Here is a 20,644-nt window from a genome sequence, read left to right as displayed (position 1 = left end):
GAGTGTAGTTTAGTGAGTGACAATGTAAAGTACATAAGGTTTTTATTTAGCAAATGGACTTTTAGGGACATAAATCGTTGGTTTCATTTTGTTTTGTGTGTTTCCATCATACAAATATCAGAATACTTGTTGATGTTGATTAAAAACTGGGAATGCTGAAATGAAATTTATAACACTTTACCATTTTTTGAGAGGACCAAAATAGTACAAGTAGAGAAACTTAACATTTTCCATTTTTTTATTTCAAAATAATTCTGCACATTTCAGAAACTGTAAAATTTCTTCTTAATTTGCCAAATCTAACAAAATAGCCCTTTTACAATTTCATGATGTCACCAGAAGACATAGGCAGTTTGGCCTTTATTATATGTGCTTCAACTCAGCTCCCTTCCCTCTTGATGCTGTGCTGTTGGATGACCTGCACAGCAATGTCTGATCAAATGTGTTCTTTGATGAATTACCCACAGATGGCCCACAATCTGCTTTCACTATCTTAAAAAAAAAAAAAAAAAAAAAGGTGAATGGTGCATTCATTCTTCTTATGTGCTCCCTTGTCCCTTTATTTATTGAAGATGGTTTCATTCCCATTTTTATTTCTACAAAACTGGTAGTAAAGAGAGTAATGCTGTTTTCAGTGGAATCTTCTCTAAATCTAGGAGAATAGCCTCCCTGAGGGTGTCTCATGGGTTAGCTATCACATCATTTTTCGTATATTATTGATGTTTTCTAACTTTTCTAAGCAAATATTAGAAGTGTCTGTCATATTCAGACTTTTGGTTCTCTTTCATTTGTTTTTTTCTATTTTACTTGTTCTAATTAGTTGTACATGGCAGTAGAATGGATTTATACATTTTGATAGATCATACATAGAGTGTAATCTCTCATTTCACTGAGATTCAAATTTAGGTAATGTGACCTTGAGATGTCTCATTGCACCTCAGAGTTCTCCCTAAGTATTGAAACAAGACTGGCAAAACCCAGCATCCATCAACATTTACCAGACTTACCTATGCATTAAATCAATAATGCAGCATATGGGACTACTGTAATATGTTAATCGATGATATTGTTAAATATACATTCAGCAGTGTACTTACATCTTTTGTTCTAGGTTTTGTGTCTAGAATCCCACTTGTAAACAAGATTTTAGTTTAAACTACATGAAAATAAACATGAAATAAAATCAGTTAGAAAAAAAAAAAAAAAAAACACCAGTAAGGGAAGAATCTCTATTCTTGAAATTATAGCCAACATTAAATGTTTTCATGGTGTGACTATTTGTGTGGTAAGTTTACAGCAGGTAGAATCAGTTAAATTCTTTGAGAGTCTATGCCTTTCTGTATCAAGCAGCCATCTCTAGGACCCGGAGCTCTGTCGTCTCTAACTCACCAAAGAGCTCTAAGTTGCTGTTACTTTGAGGCATTGTATGTCTTTCTTCTGTATTTCCAATTCCTTCTCTTCTCCCTCCTCTCTGTCACCTGATTTTGTGCATAGAACTAGGTGAGCGCACTCCGCATGCCTAAATGAAAGTCAGGTCTAACACAAGTAATCTGCTTTTTCTTTTTCAGATTCCTGTCCTGGTCACACAGATAAGTTCGACCAATCATCCAGTGAAAGTGGGGCTGTCTGACGCTTTTGTCGTTGTCCACAGGATCCAGCAAATTCCCAGTATGTAGAAGAAGGGTCATTGCAAAGTGTGAGCCTTCTGGGAGGGTTAAATTATAAGAAAATTGATCTCAGGTGGATGTAACTGGAAAAAAAAATCACTTAGCTAATTGGTTCTTGTTAATTCTACTATGTGGTTTATAACTCCTTTTGGGGTTGGCTATCTCCGTTACTCTTGAACTAATAAACATAGGTAAAGAGAAATTGAATAGCCTAGACGTGAATGTGTGCTTTTGGAGTCTTTGAGATGGTTTGCTGGGTTCTTATTATAAAAGTCATAGTTCTTTATAAGAACATAAAACAGTGACAAATTATTTGATTGATAGGTAAATGACTTTCCATATTTAAGTATTTATTTTAAATAAGCTTGTGGGAAGAAAATCTACTTTTTGCTATTCTGTGTTTAACAAATTTGTTTAAGACTGGGAGACTGAAGGAAGATGAATAAAATTATTAATTTAGGTAAATGAAAATTTGAGTGAAGTTACACCTACCAGAAAAGATACGTATTCCTCCCTGTTAAATCAATTTAACCTATATAGTCTAGTTTATATTTTGTAGAATAAAAATATATGGCATTTTGGGCAGTAGTTCATGATATTAGAAAATCAAAATGTTGCTTGGTGTGCAGATCAGTGGTAGAGAATATTCTTCTCATGCCTGAGACCCTGAGTTCATCCCTAACATTAAAGGAGAAGGAAGGATGGAGGGAAGGTTGAAGGAAGAGGGGAAAAAGAAGGAAGGAAAGAAAACAGTCAAAATGTGAAGTGCATTTCGTAGCTGTTCTGACTGTGTAAGTAGCTACGTTTTGAAACCATCTCAGTTTTCAATCTCCTTTACTTCCAGAACAGTCCTCAAGAATGTTCAGGGTTTTAGTACTGGGATTTTTGTTTGTGTCCTAAATGTGCTTATTTAAAAGCAATGGGTAATGAAATATATCTCAAGATTAGATCATTTCTTTCCCTTTTGTTCAACGTTCTTTTCTTCTTTTATTTCATTATAGCCATAGACTTAATTTATCACATGCGTAAGCTGTTTGGTCTTGACTCGAGCTGATTCTGTTTAATTATGTCATCTCTCAAATACAGAAGTAAATGGAGTGGAAGTGAGACTTTTCAGAGGGATGGATTGGCTGGAAACATTATAAGGACTATCTAAATTTAGAATGGCATTCAGATATGAACGTGCATCTTCCGTGGGGTTTCCCTTCTTAGCTTAGAATTTGTGGGAGGTAATATCCAAGGGAATTGTTAAATCGAGGTAGATTTTCCAGAAACTAAATTGCACTGGGTACAAAGCAAGGATATATTAGTATGTGCAGGCAACATAAAGGGGTCCTGACAGAGCTCTTAAATAACAGTCTGATCCCTGGGAGATGCAAGGTTGGCTTCTGTTGGGGAGGAGTGTTCTCACATTCTTCCTTTCAGAAGTGTTAAATCAGGCATGACTTGAGTCAATTATTGCACAAGAGAAAGGAAACACTAGTTTTAGTTTATTTGTTGGTTCTTTCTATTCCGGGAGGAATTTTATTGGTAGCTTGCTCAGAAAGTATTTTAGTCCACATTGCTATCCTGATGGATTGCTGTTGAGAGAAAAGAATCCCACCGAAGTACAAGAGAATTTTTTTTTAACAAATGTATTTTAATATGGAAGTTTCATGTGTGTTCTCTATGATAAAACTGTGCTTAGACTTCAGGGTTTCCAAATGTAATTTTTGGATGCCTTGTTTTGCTGTAAAAGGATAACTGTTAAGTGTTAAGGAGAAATACATTTCCAAATGTAAATTTTGTTAAAGAAATTGGCAAAGTTCATATAAATTTTAATATTAGATTATGTCTAACATTCAGGACTCAGTATTCAACTTGAAAACATTATCAGAACTTAAATTCAGAGGACAGATTCTCTCCGGCATTTCTGTTTGCTTAGGATGGAATTCACATTTCCTGTTGACCTTACTATTCAATCCTGAGAAAATTAGGAGAAGGAAGGGAAGTTCTGAGTCTCTGATGCTCCCATCTCTGCCATTAGATGAGACCATATAGGAGCAAGAAAATTGGAATCGATGTGTTCTACTTAAAATTCATTTCAGCAACAGAAAATTTTAATCTCCCTAAAAATCTGTTCCCACTTCAAAAAGTGCAACAGTGTCTGTTACATGAACTTCTGAGTAAGAGGAGAAATATATTGCATTGAATTCTCAGCTTAAAAAAAAAAAAGCATACTTGGTTATGCCAGAAATTTGGATAACCCAAGATTAACATAATGCAAGTTATACAAGTTATTAATTTTTCCTGAGAAATAAGATGACTTCTAGAGATCTGTGTGTTACTTATTTGTGCTTAGGTAAATATTTAAGTCCTTTACAAAATTCTATTCACATTTAACAACTCTTGCTATTACAAGTAGTCCTTGCAGGGAATTTAAATCTCTTATTTTTGTTACGCCTTTCTCTTTCCCTGGGTGGATTTAGGGAACTGCAAATCATTATGCCAAGTAATGGGCGATTTCATTTCTTCTGTATTCCAGAGAGCATTTCATAGGACCTTATTCTCATAAGATCAAGTTTTTGTCCTTTCAACTATTTTAGTTACATGGATTCTAGAACCTAGGCATTTGGCATAATCTAGTGATGACGGTATGGAAATGTGGACCACAGCATTGAGACTATTTTTTCTCAATGGAATCATCATTACTATATCATTCTTATCAGATTTGGCAAAGATTTGATCAAGCAGTCAATAAGCTGAAAAAGTTTTTATTTATTTATAACTAAGCTTGACCCTCACTCATTCCTCATAACATCAACAACAACAAAAAACCCTCATTTTTTCAGTTTTTAAAGGTTTCCAAATCATAAATTGTTTCAATTAACTTTTGAGCATAATTAATTAAAGCAGCTGCTTTTCTTTCTAATTAGATCAGATGATCTCATAGTGTTGATATGAAAGGGAATTCAGGCATTTTTAGTAAACTAATAAATAGTTCCAAAGTTACAAGGAAAATTATTTTGCTCTTCTCAAAAAAAATTTTAAATTATATGGTAAAATTAATACTTATAAATAAAAAATAAAATGAAAGATAAGCCTAAGGGGTGGTGTAGTGTGAATATTGGTCATGAGATCCTGAATATATTATTTAATTCCTACAACTTTCTTATATGTACGATGAGCGTCTTGGTACCTATTGCAATATGTACTGAGTCTGCAGCACCTGGCATGAAGTAATCAGTGTGCTTGGACTTGGGGACCACTGCTCTCCCGCATCACCAGCGGGAGATGACAGTGATAATGACAGATGTCATCACCCAGCCTAGGTACCCTTCAGAGTGGGCCCACAGGGAATTTCCACTAACACACTTGGACTCAGTGTCCAGAGGGAAATCTCAGCTTGTCTGACTATGACATTGTGTGGTTTTATTAGTGTCTCCTTGTTAACATTAGTATGTTTCTGCAGTGTGCTCTTGTACCTCTAAATCACTTTCTGTTTTTCATAAAATATTTGTGTGAAACTTTAGGAACAGAAAAAACAACCTCAGAAATCAGCTGTTTCAATCTCTACAGAAACAGCTATAAAAAAAAGAGTCTACAGGTATTCATTTTAAAAATATGAGTATAAATATATTCTTATTGCAATGAGAAACATAGTGCATTTGATTTTAAAAATAATGGAAAACATAAAGAAGAAAATTTAAATTACTTGTAGCTCTACTATAGTTAACAATTAATATTTTCATGTATCTGTGTCTTATAGTATGCGTGCAAAGAAAATTGGCATTGTACTATAAATATTTTTGCAGCCTATTTTTCCCTTAAAATATACAACACTTTTTTTTCTAAATTGTTAAGTATTTGTCTGATTTTTTTTGTTGATGTTGTTGTTACCAGGGATTGAACTCAGAGACACAACTGAGTCACATCCCCTGCCCTATTTTGTGTTTTATTTAGAGACAGGGTCTCTCTGAGTTGCTTAGCGTCTCACTTTTGCTGAGGCTGACTTTGATCTCTCAATCCTCTTGCCTCAGCCTCCCAAACCACTGGGATCACAGGCATGTGCCACGGTGTCTGGCAATTTGTCTAAAATATTAATAGCTGCAACAAATCATTTCATAATATATGTAAAATTTTTCTTCAGTAATTAGTCATGTATGTTGTTTCTCATATTAATTAAACAGTGCTGAACATTCTTCTTTTAAAATTTTTACATTTATCTGCTTCTTAAAAATGAATTTGTAAATGTTGAATGCTGATAGTGGTTTGTATGTATTTTGACAAATAGTTTTCCATAAACACACCAATAGCCTTCCCTATAAGCATTCTATGGTACCCCTTTTCAGATAGTACTATCATTTTGTAAACTTTTGAAAATTCTATAAGCAGAACATAGTATTTCATTGTTACTCTAATTGTATTTTGGTTGCCAGAAGGTTTTGATATCATCCTATATTCATAGGTCATTTATACTTTTCATAACTTTTTGTTAAATAGCTCTAAGGAATTCTTTCTCAGCCTCAGCTTATGTCCTTCCAAATCCTTTTTGCATGTAATGCACAGTTCTTCCTGGATACAAACACAATTCATCCTAGTACCGCTTTCATCTGTTTCTCTCTCCTTCAATTTAGTATTTGAGTTCTAACCTCTGGGTACTGAGTGAACTTCCACCTCACACAAACTATTTCTCTACCCTCTGAGCTTAATGAACATAACACTTCCAGCAAGAAACCCAGAAAATCTATACATGCCTTATAGTTCTTCCATTTGAAAAATTTAAGGCTGTGTTTTTTTAGTAGTGAGAAAGTTATTGTAACTCACACATGTAGAATTCTTGTAAGAGAAACCAAAAGGGACAGCAAGTGACCTATCTTGAAACAGTTCTACTGCAAGTCATAGCAGTGACTGTTTCTGAATCCCTGAGAATACTCCACTTTATTCTGCTCACCAGCACCTGGTGCTTTCTTAACAGCAAGTCCTTTCTCATCAGCATCTGCTATTTTAACTGTATTGACATTGTTCCTACTACACTGTGCCTTTGCTTTCTTGGTTATTATTTCACAGCCTACATGAGCACTTTCAGAAATAGAACTGACAATTAAACTTACAGAGCAAATATATTTGACAATTTCTTAGAGGATCATTGAACTCTCAGGAGTGTTTGTATATATTTTGGCACAGGTGGATTTATTTTTCTAAAACTTACGGACCAGGTGGCAATTTTTCAAAGAAGTTGACCAAAATTATTTAGTGTGAATCAAAAAACGTGAATAAAAAAGTGTTTTGATTATTAATGTGAAAAATATCTTAAGCTTTAATTCTTAAAGAAATAATAGCATAGACCAGTGTGCCGTTCCATAGATTTTTCTGTGCTTCTAAAAGAGTTTTGAATCTGAACCTTCCAGCAGGATCTGGATAGGTACTGTGCACCTGAACTGTGACTAGCAAGCCTAAGAATTCTAATTTTTATTCTTTTTTTGTTTTTTGTTTTTTGTTTTGTGGTGCTGGGGATTGAACCCAGGGCCTTGTGCTTGCGAGGCAAGCACTCTACCAACTGAGCTATCTCCCTAGCCCTAAATTGGTTTTAATTAATTACATTTACATTAAAATGCCACATTTGTCTTCCACATCAGATAGGGCAACAACACACTATAAGCATATATTTAAATAAAATAATTACTTTTTGAATATCAAGTATGATAGCTACACATAACATTCTTTTTTTCCTTACTTTTTATGAAGCCTTACAATATTAGATACAGTGAATGGTAAATTTGTAAAATATAACCATTATACCTAATTTTCCCTGTAGAAAACAATTTTTAATTTTCATTTAGGACACAAATAGGACACATTCATTATAATTACTTAACAGCTATATCTCACATATGATCAAAACTATGGGAAACAAACGATCATGGAAAAACTTACAGGGTTTTTTTTTTTTCTTCATAATACTTTATAGAATCCATTTCAAGTCCTGTCAGAAATACTGAGCCTCATTTGCTATTTTCAAAGTTATCGGCCTTTTCATTCATTTAAGGCCAGATCAATCTATAAATCTTCAGTAAGTTGTCTCATCTTACCTTTGCTCTCCTAAAAATAGAGAGCCCTTCAAAATTATTCATTCTGCAGAAGATAAAATTGCTTCCCTTTACAGCACAATTTCATTAGGTGAGATGCTTCTCGAGTATTTACTAGATCATGAAGACTCCAAAAAAGGAGAAATAAATGGAAACTGTGATATTTGGGGGATGGAAATAACCTCTGTTAAACAGCATTTTGCAAAGTGATAACTTATTGTTTTCATTCATACATTTCTAACATATCCTATATGTTGACCCTGACTTAATTTTTATGGAGAACTAAAAATCTCAGAATTTTCTGGACATTAGAAATCACTGATTAACCAATTTTAACACATTTGAGAATTCTTCTAACTTTCTATGAGTCAAAAAGGATTCCTTCTGGAACTTGTAGTTAAGCTGTTTCCTTTAATAAAGTTTATTCATTCACTTATTTATGCATTCATTCATTTTTCATTCATAATGCCCTCTCAGAGGAAAAAAATATCAATTTAAAGTTGCATCATTCAACTGATTTAAAAAAGTTGAGTTACATTATTTCTAATATAAAATTCTCAAATCACAGAAAGGATCTTAATACATTATTAAAAATTCAAGGCATTGAAACATTCATTTATTTGATGTGTATTTTTTGGTTATTTATTAGGACAGGAGAAAAATCCTACTTTATGTACTTCTATTTTATTCAAAACTCTGAATGAAAAGCTCCTTGCAGAACTTTATTCTGCAGTTGCTTTACTATGAAAGATACAGGAAATTATCCCAATCAATACTCAAAAATAATCTAAGTTAAAATTTTCTATCCAGCCTTATCTTCCTTCTTATTTTAAATCACAACTACATATGTTAGATTTTCTATTTTTCTCTTTCATATTTGCCTTTGAATTTATACTGCTCCTTACCTTAATTATTCCTCGATTTCCCCCATTACATAACAAGTATTTCTGTTTCAACTTACACTTTCCTACAACACAGAGAACATTTCTATTTTTAATTAATATTGCTTACATACATTTACAAATACACCTACAAATTAACTTTTCCAGTTGAATTTTGCTACAAGAAGTTTTGGTTTTTAAAAATATAGGTGGTTCTTTTTTTTCACATGAGGAACAAAAAAAATCTAGGTGACTTAGCACTAAATGGTGTGTGTGTGTGTGTGTGTGTGTGTGTGTGTGTGTGGTGTGTGTAATATTTGATTTTTAAGATGAAGAAATCTTATACTATCAACAAATTTCATTCAATGAAGTGATAGTCCTTTTATTTTAGAAAAATAATATTAAATGACATGAGATGAGATTTCACAACACTGCAAAAGTATTAACAGTATCTCATAAGTCTCAGGCCAAGGACGTGGTTTCCCCCTGGGAAACACCTCTTCAGCCAGGTAGCTTGGGAAATGGAACCACAATCTTAGTCACAGGTCTGCAGTCCATGTACCACAGTGGTCCACTGTAACCTTGTGCTCTATTTTTGGCTTTCTTTTTGGGCAAAGTGACTTTTGAAGGAAGTCAGGAACTGTAGCTTGTTTGAGCCAGGAATCACATATATGTGAAAAGAAATGTGAGCCTCATTCAAGATCATGTCTCCGATTTCCTTCAGGCGTGCTCAAAAAATTTATGACATCTGGACACTGAGGTTTCAGTCACGTCCTGAAACTTTGCAAGCAGTGAGGGAATGAGGGGAAGACCAAAGAGGTTTTGATTAGTACTTCCTGGTAACTTAAGGTTTATGTGCCTTTATCTAATGCTTAATTACATTATTATTTAATGGAATTAGAACTACCAAGGGAATTGAGAAAAAAGGTTGAAGCTAATGCATTTTTTATTTGTGTGTGCTTTACTTCACAATTCCTACTAGCTAATTCTGTCATTGCATTGTGTGTTTGTGTGATAAACTTGTAACCACTACGAGTGTGTCCTTTTTATCTCAAGTGTCTCTTTTTTCCTGAGCTACATGCTGGGAATGAACCATGTAGCTATGCAATACACTCTGCTTATATTAAAGAGTACTCAATAAATGGTGCTGTGAGTTAGGCTCATTTTGAACTGAAAAAGAAATAAGATATAATCATGTGGAGTCAGCCATTAAGCATTAGTAACACAAATAAAGAAGCATTAGCAAATTATTTATGTGATAATTCAGACAGTATTGTTATAATGTTTATGTAAATGTAAGAATAGGCAATTCAGGAAATTACTCAGATATTCTTTGTGTGAATGTTAGCTTTTAAGACAGGTAAATAAACTAGATCATGGCTTTATTATGCCACAGGATATTCATTACTCCATGTTCATTTCAGCCAGGATGGATATAAATTGGAGAGGATTCTTGGTGTTTTCATATGATAACTCTGTCCTTCTGCTGATAAGTGATCTGACTCTCTCAGACATGCAATTCAGTGTTTGAACTTCAAATCATATCACCTTGAAATAACAATCACTGAAGTCTATTTTATGTATGAATTAATCCAATCAGATTAAATTTAATTTTTTGATTTTAAAACCCTCTGATGGATGAGTATTGTACTTAATCTTGGTTTTGTAAAGTTGTGAGGCACTAGTTGAAGCTGTATCGCCACCACAAAGACTAAAATTCGATGTAACTTTTTTGGCTCTTTATAGAAGAAGACATGAGCTAAATCCATTTCTGGAACCAAATAAAGCTCTACTCGCATTGGCAGGGCCAACCAGTGATTCCTAATGACTTGTTTTTGACAGAGGTGTCTCTGAAATTCTGCAGAAATGACCATTTGAAAACTGTCATTGATTGGCAGGTCATCAAACAAAAATCATTCTCATTAATTTTGGTTTTGTTAAATTCATCTCCTCCCAATAGTTGGAGTATCCAAACAGGTAATAGAACTAGCATATAAAGGTCCTTCTTTCCCTTGCTCCATATGCCTGATCAATAATTAACTCCCAGTAATTTCCTAGCACAGTCAGTAGTTGAGAGTTTTAAAGTGCAATATGAAATAAAAGGAATATTATTATCATAAGCACCAACTAATATTAGAGACTATAGCAGGAGGACTCACGAACACCCATCTTAGTGATCTTATGGCAAGCCATATTATTTTTCTACTTCTGGGAATTCAGTTGTTTGGCAAAATATTTGGGAAAACAATATATTAAGAACTCATCCTATTTAGACAAAAGCAGGAAATAAGCAATCATTTTATTTGCCTTAAAAGTTAAAAAAAGAAGATACCAAGATTCACATACCTTAAGGAACCTATGCTTTGAAACCAGTGTTTTCTCTAATTTTTGATGTAGGGTATCTTTTGAAAAATGCATATGCCTCTTTAAATTGTACCAAAAAGAAATTAATTGGATTATTCTTTTTTTGGTGGGGGACCAGAGATCAAACTCAGGGGCACTTGACCAAAGAAGTCATATCCCCAGCCCTATTTTGTATTTTATTTAGAGACAGGGTCTCACTGAGCTGCTTAGTGCCTCTCTTTTGCTGAAGCTGACTTTGAATTGTGATTCTCCTGCCTCAGCTTCCCGAGCCACTGGGATTACAGGTGTGCACCACCACACCCAGCTGGATTAGAATTTTTAAACGGTATTTTCTAGTCTGATAAAGATATTTTCAGGGAATGGCCCTAGTACAAGTCCCAGCCCTGAAAAAATCTATTTTCTTTACCTTCCTTCTTCCTCTTCTGCAATAGAATCTCATGGTAAATAATGAGAAATGGAAGTAGAAATCTATGTTAGGTATAAATAAACATTTGTCCTCCCTCTGCAACCTCCTGGATGGGTCAGTATCTTGCTTTTCCTGAACAGGTTTACTGAAAGGCAGCTCACTATCTTATGAGCCATTCTGCTCTGTATCTTAGAGGAGATCATCATTGGGTCTAATGCCTTCAATGCAAATTTAATTTCCTCTGAGATGAGAATGGAGACAAATATCTAGATGCTTGATTCTAAAGCCTTAGTGTGATTTTTGTTCATTTAGATCTATAGAAAGTTAGATAATTAAATGCAGTACATAACCAGTGCAAAATTTGGTTGCCATATTGGAGTTAGACAAAAATTATATCTGACATTTACTGAGCATTTACAGCAGTTTTCATATATTATAGCATTTTAATCCTCAAAACAACTCAGTGACCAGGAGATATTATCCCTATTTTATAGACAAGAACACTGAAGCACAGAAAAGCTACCAAGTAGAAAAGCTACTTACAGATACTAAATAGAGTAACTGGGATAAGAACCGAGGCAGACTATTCCAGATAACTATTCTCAAGCATTATAGCATATAACTTCACAAATTGGACACCATGATATGCTTAAAATAATTTATGCTATCTCAAACGATTCCAATAGATATGATACTATTCAGGAAATGCATTCCTGTCATTGGGATGATTCCAAAAGAAAAAGTTGATAACATTACTTTTCAATTTGCATCCACCAAACCCAGACAAACTCATTAGCATACAGCTTCGATGGGGGCTTCAAAGACATTTCAATGTTTGTTCTGCTTCATTGTAAAATACATTTACTTATATTTATCTGATTTCTAATTATTAAAGTCACTGCCAAAATTTTCATTCTAACTTCTTCCTCAGGAACTTTGATGGATTTGTTGATAAATTCATCATGAAATATCATGAAATATAATTGCTAGTTATTAACCTTCCTTGTTTATGCTATGTTCATATACAATGATACCAATTTTTAAAATGAATTTTCTTTTTTCTTCAAACTTTAGGCATAACTGTCAAGTAAAAATGGTGTATTTAAGACATAAGACAATGTTTTGCTACATGTCCACATTATAAACTGATCACTACACTCAATCTAATCAGCACATCATTTTCCTCACATTGTCACAACTTGTATACAGTGAGGTGAGGACACTTAAAATTTATTCTCTTATCAAATTTCACACATAATAGAGTAATATTAATTATAGCCAACATAGTACATAAAAATGCTTTAACCTCTGTTTTTACTTTTATGAAAGAATTTTATTTGAGACTGTTAAAGCAATCACACTGATATTCTGGTACACTGATAATTTTTAACTGTTACCCATTCCTAAAAAGTTCACTTCAGTTTTAGTTTGAGAGAAGGGGTGTCATCTAATCTTCTTGATCCCATGTGTCGAAATCTATCAACATATTTAAACCTATTAAGAAGACATCTGTAATATCCTGAGTGATAATGAATTGGAGACCTGCTAGCTAAGTGAGAAAGAGTTCCAAACCCTAATCAGCCTGTTCATCTTCATTGATGATAATACTTCTGGGTACATGGACTCATTATCTTCAGGCTTTTTTTTTAATAATTGATCACTTTGTAGGATGAGGCTTTATTTTGAATCTTTATCAGATGAAAAGTGTCTCATTCTACATCCAATATTAGGATACTACTGTTTTTAAAAGTGGAGAAATGTTAAAAGTTGATTTTCTTTCTTTCTTTTTGTTCTTATAGATGTTCGAAGAAGAACAATTTATGAATACCACCGAGTAGAACTACAAATGTCAAAAATTACCAATATTTCAGCTGTGGAGATGACCCCATTACCGAGTAAGTTAATGTGTGAACACAGGTAGGAAAATGATTTTGCAAGCTTGATGATCCAGTCTGTTCAATAATTACAGTTATTATGTTAATTATATAATTGTGTTTGGTATGCCTGGTTATTTTGATCCTGAATGTGTATAGGGATAGATGGTGGTTTTTATTTGGTTCAAGCAGTCTTTCCCAACACCCCTGCCAGTTAGTCCTGATAAGTCTCTTCTCCTGTTTCCTAGCCTGTCTGCAGTTTAATGGTTGCGGCCCCTGTGTGTCCTCTCAGATTGGCTTCAATTGCAGTTGGTGTAGTAAACTTCAAAGGTAAAAAAAATAAAATAAATTCTAAAAATTTAGAAAGACTTGCTTCCTCTTCTCTCCCATTGAATTTTAAATGTATGTCAACTGTGTAGATATACTCACATTAACAAGTGTATATATGTGAAAATATGTGTATATATATATATATATATATATATATATATGCCATGACCAAAATGCTGAAAAAAGAAAGAAAAAGAAAAAAAGAAAAGCTCAGAAGAGGGGATTTTAGAATATTCTATTGTCTGAGAACTCAAAATGACTAATAACCTACATAGGTATAGTTATTGTAGTTATAATATCTTTTCCTGGCATGAATTTATAATTCTCTGTAGGACTTAACATACATGATGATGTAGTTGCTGAATCTATAAATTAATGCTTTGTGTTCATATACTAAAGAAAGCATGATCTGAGATACCTTTCCCATAGCAAAGATGAATTACTGTAATCACCACTTGCAGGTTTTTAGTGAACTCCTATACAATATCTCAAAAGTTATTACTGAAGATTAGAGATATACTCTGAGGCTGACACTACCTGACCTTTAAATAAATACAACATGTGACTTTGACCTCACATTGTGGCTGACTTTGAAACTTAAGCTGTATAACTTGCTGGTTGTCAAAAAGGTTAACTTATTTTTGTGGGTGGTAAAAAAGGGCTGTCTAGTCCCTAGAGTAATTTTGAGACTGGATAATGTGGGAGATATATGGTGCCCGAGAGCAGATTGCTCTTCCCTGATGTGATGAATGGATGCAGTTCCACCAAACACTTGCAGGCATTAATGCGAACTGAGCTGATGTACAGGAGGAAGCAGCTCCCCAAATACCTGCTTAGTTTCTGAAAAGGGGAGTATAACCTCAGTGGATCTGGGGAAGACACTTAAGTAGATGTAATGGTATTTGCCTCCTGTTGAAAAGACCAGACGAAGACTTGTAAATGTATTTTGTTATTTGCTGAACCATTTTATGCATCAATTATATCCCAGGTGCTTGGAACACAGCAGTGAATAATATCAACATGGTCCCTGCCCCCCGTGGGGTTCCAATCTGTCTGGGAATAAGTTCCCTTCTGACCTTCAGATTCTATGAAAACTCAGCTGCTTATGGTTTTAGTCAGTGAATACCGCTGCCATAGAGAATCAGCAGTCTGTGCCTTATTATTCACTAGCTCCAGCATTTGTCCCATGCTAAAGGCATGCTCAGAAATGCTTCTAAAGTTATTGAAGGATGGAAAAGAGAATCCAATTCTTTGATAACAAGTAATCTTTAGGAAACATTTTTAACTTTGGGGTAATCATTGCAGTATTGTGACTAGAACAAAATTACTTAAGATAACTTCGGTTTTCTTTTCAATTTAACATGTTGTTCCAGGATTCCCCTTGGGAAATGAATTTCAAATAATGGAAAAGCAAGCAGGCAGTTAGCATTTTTCAAAGCAGATTTTAACTTAGTTATATACCAGAGTGGGAGGAACTGCTATAAAATCAAAGGTTGATGGGCGTTTATATTTATATTTTGCTGAGATTTCCCAAAGATTACATGTATATCAGAAGTTCTTCAAAAATCTGTGCAGATCTGACCAAAAGGAATCTAAAGAGCTGGCATTTTAACAAGTATACTTAAGAAATACTGAACTCTGAAATGAAAAAATGCCCAAAACAATTAAGTGGGAGAACCTGATTGGCCTTATTCATACCTACTTCAAGATCAAGTTCGGCAGTCACCATCCTGGGCAGACCTCCATCCTTAGCATTCAGCACAGGGCCTGCTTTTGCCTCCTTTGCCATCAAGCTTTAGGTCTGTTAAAGGAACAGACCATATGCAATTTGTCCTTAGATCTCCATAGCCTGAGAATGTGCCTGATACTGCAGAAGGGTGGGGGACAAATAAGTCATGATTAGATTCCCAAATGAAGACACCATAATCAGATTTTTCTGGGGTCAAAGGTTTTCCCAGGATGAGGGACTCCTGATGCTAAAGCCAGGAAAGTCTAAGAAAAACCATCACCAGGTGGCCATTCTGGCCAGAAGATGATTATCCTTGACTGAAATAATGCTATGAGAAATGCAGGCTTGGGAGACTTATCTGGAAACAGACATACCACTAACATTTTTTTAAAATATGTATTATTTGATGGAAATACACATTTAAATTTTCAAACAAGCAACTCTGGCAATCAAAATATACCCACAAGTTGGAATCTGCTTATACTATTAAAATTTTCATTTTATTAAGTGATTTCTCAGTCAGATATTATGCCAAAGAATTTTCAAATATTACATTTAATGGCATTTTTGCAGCAGAGGAAACTGAGGTTGATTGGAGCTATTGTTTGTGCAGGGTTTTGGACCTCTTAGGTGAAACATTTGGAATTAAACTTTGATCTGTGTGACTCTCAGATTTTGGTCTCCTGAGCTCACCTGTTTTGCTTCACACCTACCAGATTGATGGTGCATTAGGCAAGCTAATCTACACTGCTTTCTGGAACATGATACACACGCTAGTAGAAAAACCAATCTTATCATAGTTGATGTTGAAAGAAAGTTACATGGTTTTTTGAAATTGGCATTAGAAGAATGTAGAAGAGAATCACAATTTGGCTAAGATGCCTGCATACTATGGAAAGAATAGTTCCTTTACAATTAATGGAGGAAAGAAAGGTAGTGAGTCATAGGAATACAATAGGAATTCATCACGGAACATTACTTTAAAAAGTACAAGTTTTCTGCATGTTACTGTTTGGTATTTTGTTGTATACCAAACACCAATGTGAAATCTTGGACTTATTTTTAATTCTTCAGCAACCCAGTTATACACATATCAAAATCTGTTTAATTAATTGGTTTAACTATGGCTCATTGCACTTTTGTTCAACTTAATTTCCCCACTGCATTTTATTAATTTCTTCTTAGACCTGTGAGCTTCAAAACTTTGCTTTGCAGCCCAGTATTATTTCCCTAGACCTTTTAGAGCTCTTATGGAAAAAAAAATTAAACAAAACAAGAGAAGTCTTATCCTAAGCAGCACAAATTGCCCCTCTGTTTTTTTTTGGTTTTTTTGTTTGTTTTTTTTTTGTTTTTGTTTTTTTGTTTTTTCCTTCTCCCACTGTTCTTACTTTCTTCTGTGCTTATTTGTCCCTGAATGATAATTCAAGTTGCTGGTAATTACTGAACTCTCAAGTTGGGCTTCCTCTAAAAAGATAAGATGATTTTAATTGGTTTGTTTGTTTTCCTTTAATTCCCATTTTTTTAGGGAGCAAAATTTAAGGCAAAATGTTTGTAATGGCTGGGCCCAAGGTCCAGGAGGATTGGAGTTTTAGGAACATAGAAGGAGATCCATGCCTGAAAATACTTATTTTAAAAACTTGGTAAGGGTTTGCTTATTTCCACACTGCAAATTGAGAGGACTTGAATTGATCACTTTCAGCTCTTCCTTATATATTCACTTAATCAACAACAAATTTAAGTGTCTCTGTTCAAGTTACTATTCAAGATTGTGCATTCAGTGGTGAAGAGAGATAAAATCAGTACCCTGATATAGCTTACATTTTTAAGATTTGTAGATTTTAAGCAAATAAATATACAATTAGTAGAAGTAGTAGCAAGGAGAGCTGAGGTAAAGGAAATAAATAGGGTAGTGTTGTCAGCCACATAGCAAAGTTGTTAAGAATGACAAGTTTCACTTAGTGGTGTCATTTTTAATCAAACTTGCCTTGTTAGAGTTATTGATTGAATCAGCCAACATCATCTGAATTTTTAAATTGAAAATACATTTGACTCTTAAAATACTCATGTATCAAATACTTTCTATATAATGGGCACAGATCTGAACACTGAGGTAGTTAGAAAAATAACCAAATATTGGGCTGGAGTTGTGGCTCAGTGGTAGAGTACTCGCCTAGCATGTGTGAGGTCCTGGGTTCAATCCTGAACAACACATAAAAATAAAATAAAGGTTAGAAAAGAACAGAAAGGAAAAATAACCAAATATTAGGCAAAGCCACAGCTCTCCTGGAGCTTGGAGTTTAGCTTAGTAAGGCTGAAAAATAAGTGAATTAATTAAGCACAAAATCCAGAGGGTAGTCAGTGATCTGCTGAATTTGAGGGAGCTGGTATTTGCTGTAGACTGGGTGGCCCCTAAAGACTCTTGGGAGGAGGTAATGATGAAACTGAGATTTGAAAGGGAGACAGCCTCTTGCACTTCAAAGGAAAAGGCAAGTGCAGCAGCCCTGGGGTAGGGTCAGTCTTGATCTGAGAAGGAAAGGAAAGAAGTTCCATGAGCTGGGCATCAGGAGAGATTGGTACAGAATGAAGTCAGAAAGAAGGACAAGAGCCCAGGACATGCATGGCTTTCTAAGCCAGGAATGCTTTTATTCTCAGGTTAATGGGAAGCCTTTAGATTTCAGATCTTAAGCAGGAGAAGTAATGAGACTTTTTTTCATTTTAAAACTATATAACTCTGGCAGCTCCAAGGAGGGTAGATTGATTTGTTTGGGGAGGCAGGTCAGAATGAAAAGGAAGAGCATGTGTAATAGTCTACGGGAGGGATGCTATAGTTTGGTACAGATGATAATTCAGGGGATTGTGAGAAATGAATGAATGCAAACCATATTTTGGAAGGAAACAAGTTATTTACTAATGGAATAGAAACAAAGGAAGAGGGAAACGTAAGAATCAAGGATACTTCTTAGATTTGTTTCAGCAACTTGATAGGTAGTGGAACTTTTTTCGAGATAAATAAGATGGTATAAGAAACAAAGACTAGACGGTGGAGACATAAAGAGTTTGGTGTGGGACAAGTTCAGTCTGAGATACCTATCAGACTTCAAGTAGAAATGTCGAATAGGTAGGATACATAAACCAAAAACTCTGGGAACAGGTTATGACCAAAGCTTCAGATTGGAGAGTCATTATCATTTAGATAGAATTTAATTTATGGGACTGAATGAGATCAGGTATGGAGAGAGTGTAAATTGAAAATAGCCTAAAAGGTTCTAGGCAGTAGCTGTGCGGCATAGCATAATGAGGTGTGATGCTCATTTTTCCTTACATAAAATTATCTTAAAAGTATGTTCACATGCATGCATGTTTTTATAGACAAAGAATACCGCTGAGAAGATATACAAGAGGCTAGCAACAATATTTGTCACTGGGGAAATGGAAGTGAACAGTATCAGACATGAGAGTGTGTGTAGCTTTTCGTTAGGGACCCTCTTGTGTGACTTGAATTGTTAGGTAAGTTAATTTTAGGTAAGTAATTTTAGGTTAGGTAAGGAAAAACAGGCAAAGGAGAAATAAGGGATCATGAGCTCCTCTAAGTAGGAGAAATATAGCCTTACTCCTTTTGGCATCTCCCATATTACCCCACACAGGACCTAGCCTAATATAAATATCCAAAACATGTGGTTGAACCAAATTATGCAGAAGATTGAGGCTAGACGTTTCCACTTTCCCGAGGATTCTAACCGCTCCTCTGGGCTATTACCATTTGTTGGTCTTGTCAGTGTCAACCAGATCAGCATAAAAAGAACTAAGCTGACATACAGCATGAAATGTCAACATTTACAGTTCAGCAAGTTGCACTTTTGCTTAATCTTGTGAGACCCATCTCTTGGTGCCCCACTTTTCAAAAAAATGTTGTGTCTTAGATCTTCTTGGATACAATCAAAGTTATAAAATTGATACTTGTAAAAATCTGGGAGTGTGTTTTCTCTCCCTCCTGTCAAAGGATAAGCAGAATAGGCATAGCCATATAAGAGGTAAAGACAAGTATTTACCAAAGAGTAATACAACATATTTATTTAAGAAGAAATAGAAGGTAATGGAAAGAGGTTTCTTAATAACTCCTCTATATTTATTTTTGACCTTCTTATATCTGTTGCATTTCCCTGAGTGCATCTGGAACTGACCATTCTTTTCCATCAAATGAAATGGTTTCCTTGGCAGCAACAAAAAGAGAAACCGAAAAAAGTATCACGTATAACACATTTCAAAAATTCTGAAAATGTATAAATCAGAAATACTAGCTAATAACTCATTAATGATATGAAATGTGTTATCGATCCAAGTTAATGATGGCAAAGAAATCTTTCTTATATAGGTACAGCTAATATTTGAAGGTAGAATAGTACTTGTATCATACATTCATTCAATTTATAAAAATTAACTTACCTAAGCTTGGGAAGGGAGAGATACAGAGAACAAATTTAAATAGTGTAGCAGATCCAATCTTTCCCCAATCAGCAATCTTAGGCTTTTAAATGCCAGTGCCAGGAAGACACGAATATCCTCTTTCCTTGGTCTTGTTCCATATGCCACTTAAAGTGAGCACACTTGCAGCACTGAGTATAACTGGTGCATAAAGAGTTAATGGGTATTTTTCATATCATATGATTCTAAAATTGTCAACAACTTTAGTGTCAAAGACCCACAGTCCATTCTGACATAGCAGTAAGAACTGGGCTTATTAAGTGTGTTGGGCTCCTTTGGGACACTCTACTGAGGAAATACTTGGCATGTTTCAACTCTGAATTTTCCTTTTTACTCACATCAGAATCTAGCCCACCACCAAGGGGCAGCTATTGTCATCTTTGGGGAAATGACAAGGTCATTAACTATATAGCTAAACTTAGTACAGGATCATAAGATTCAAAGGAGAGAATCAAACCCCACAATTGTTGAATGACAAGTCAGATACTGGCCAACAGTGAAATTTAAAAATTAAAATAAATCAGCAGTTAGAGTCAGTATAATTGTACTTGTTCAGATGAACATTTGATAGCCTGGACAAAGCCATAATCTGTAACCCTTTGACATTATAATCTGAGTTTGTATTTGATACTACTTGTAGGCTATTAATTTACATAATTCATATAAAGAAATTCATTAGCTTTGGTGATTAGGTTAAAAGTCTGTACATAATAAATAGATGCAATTTAGGAAATTAAGGAACCTTGACCCAGAATCTATTATAACCTCAGGATGATTTTAGTGGATCGGGATAGGATGAGGTTCTGCTTGCAAAGGCACCTAATTTCAAATGGAAGAGTTTCA

General features: G+C 34.6%; 1 protein-coding gene across 1 annotated transcript in view; it reads left to right on the top strand.

The window, feature by feature from the left end:
• Positions 1-20,644, top strand: part of PLXDC2 (plexin domain containing 2) — a 412,919-nt gene that overhangs the window by 315,167 nt on the left and 77,108 nt on the right. The window contains exons 8-10 of the mRNA XM_079107639.1: positions 1,569-1,668; positions 13,186-13,281; positions 13,509-13,590. Of these exons, the coding sequence (XP_078963765.1) occupies positions 1,569-1,668; positions 13,186-13,281; positions 13,509-13,590 (278 nt within the window). The remainder of the gene's footprint in view (positions 1-1,568; positions 1,669-13,185; positions 13,282-13,508; positions 13,591-20,644) is intronic.

Source organism: Sciurus vulgaris (assembly GCF_902686455.1).
Source record: "Sciurus vulgaris genome assembly, chromosome: 12".
NCBI lineage: Eukaryota > Metazoa > Chordata > Mammalia > Rodentia > Sciuridae > Sciurus > Sciurus vulgaris.
This window is presented reverse-complemented; position numbering and strand designations above follow the sequence as displayed.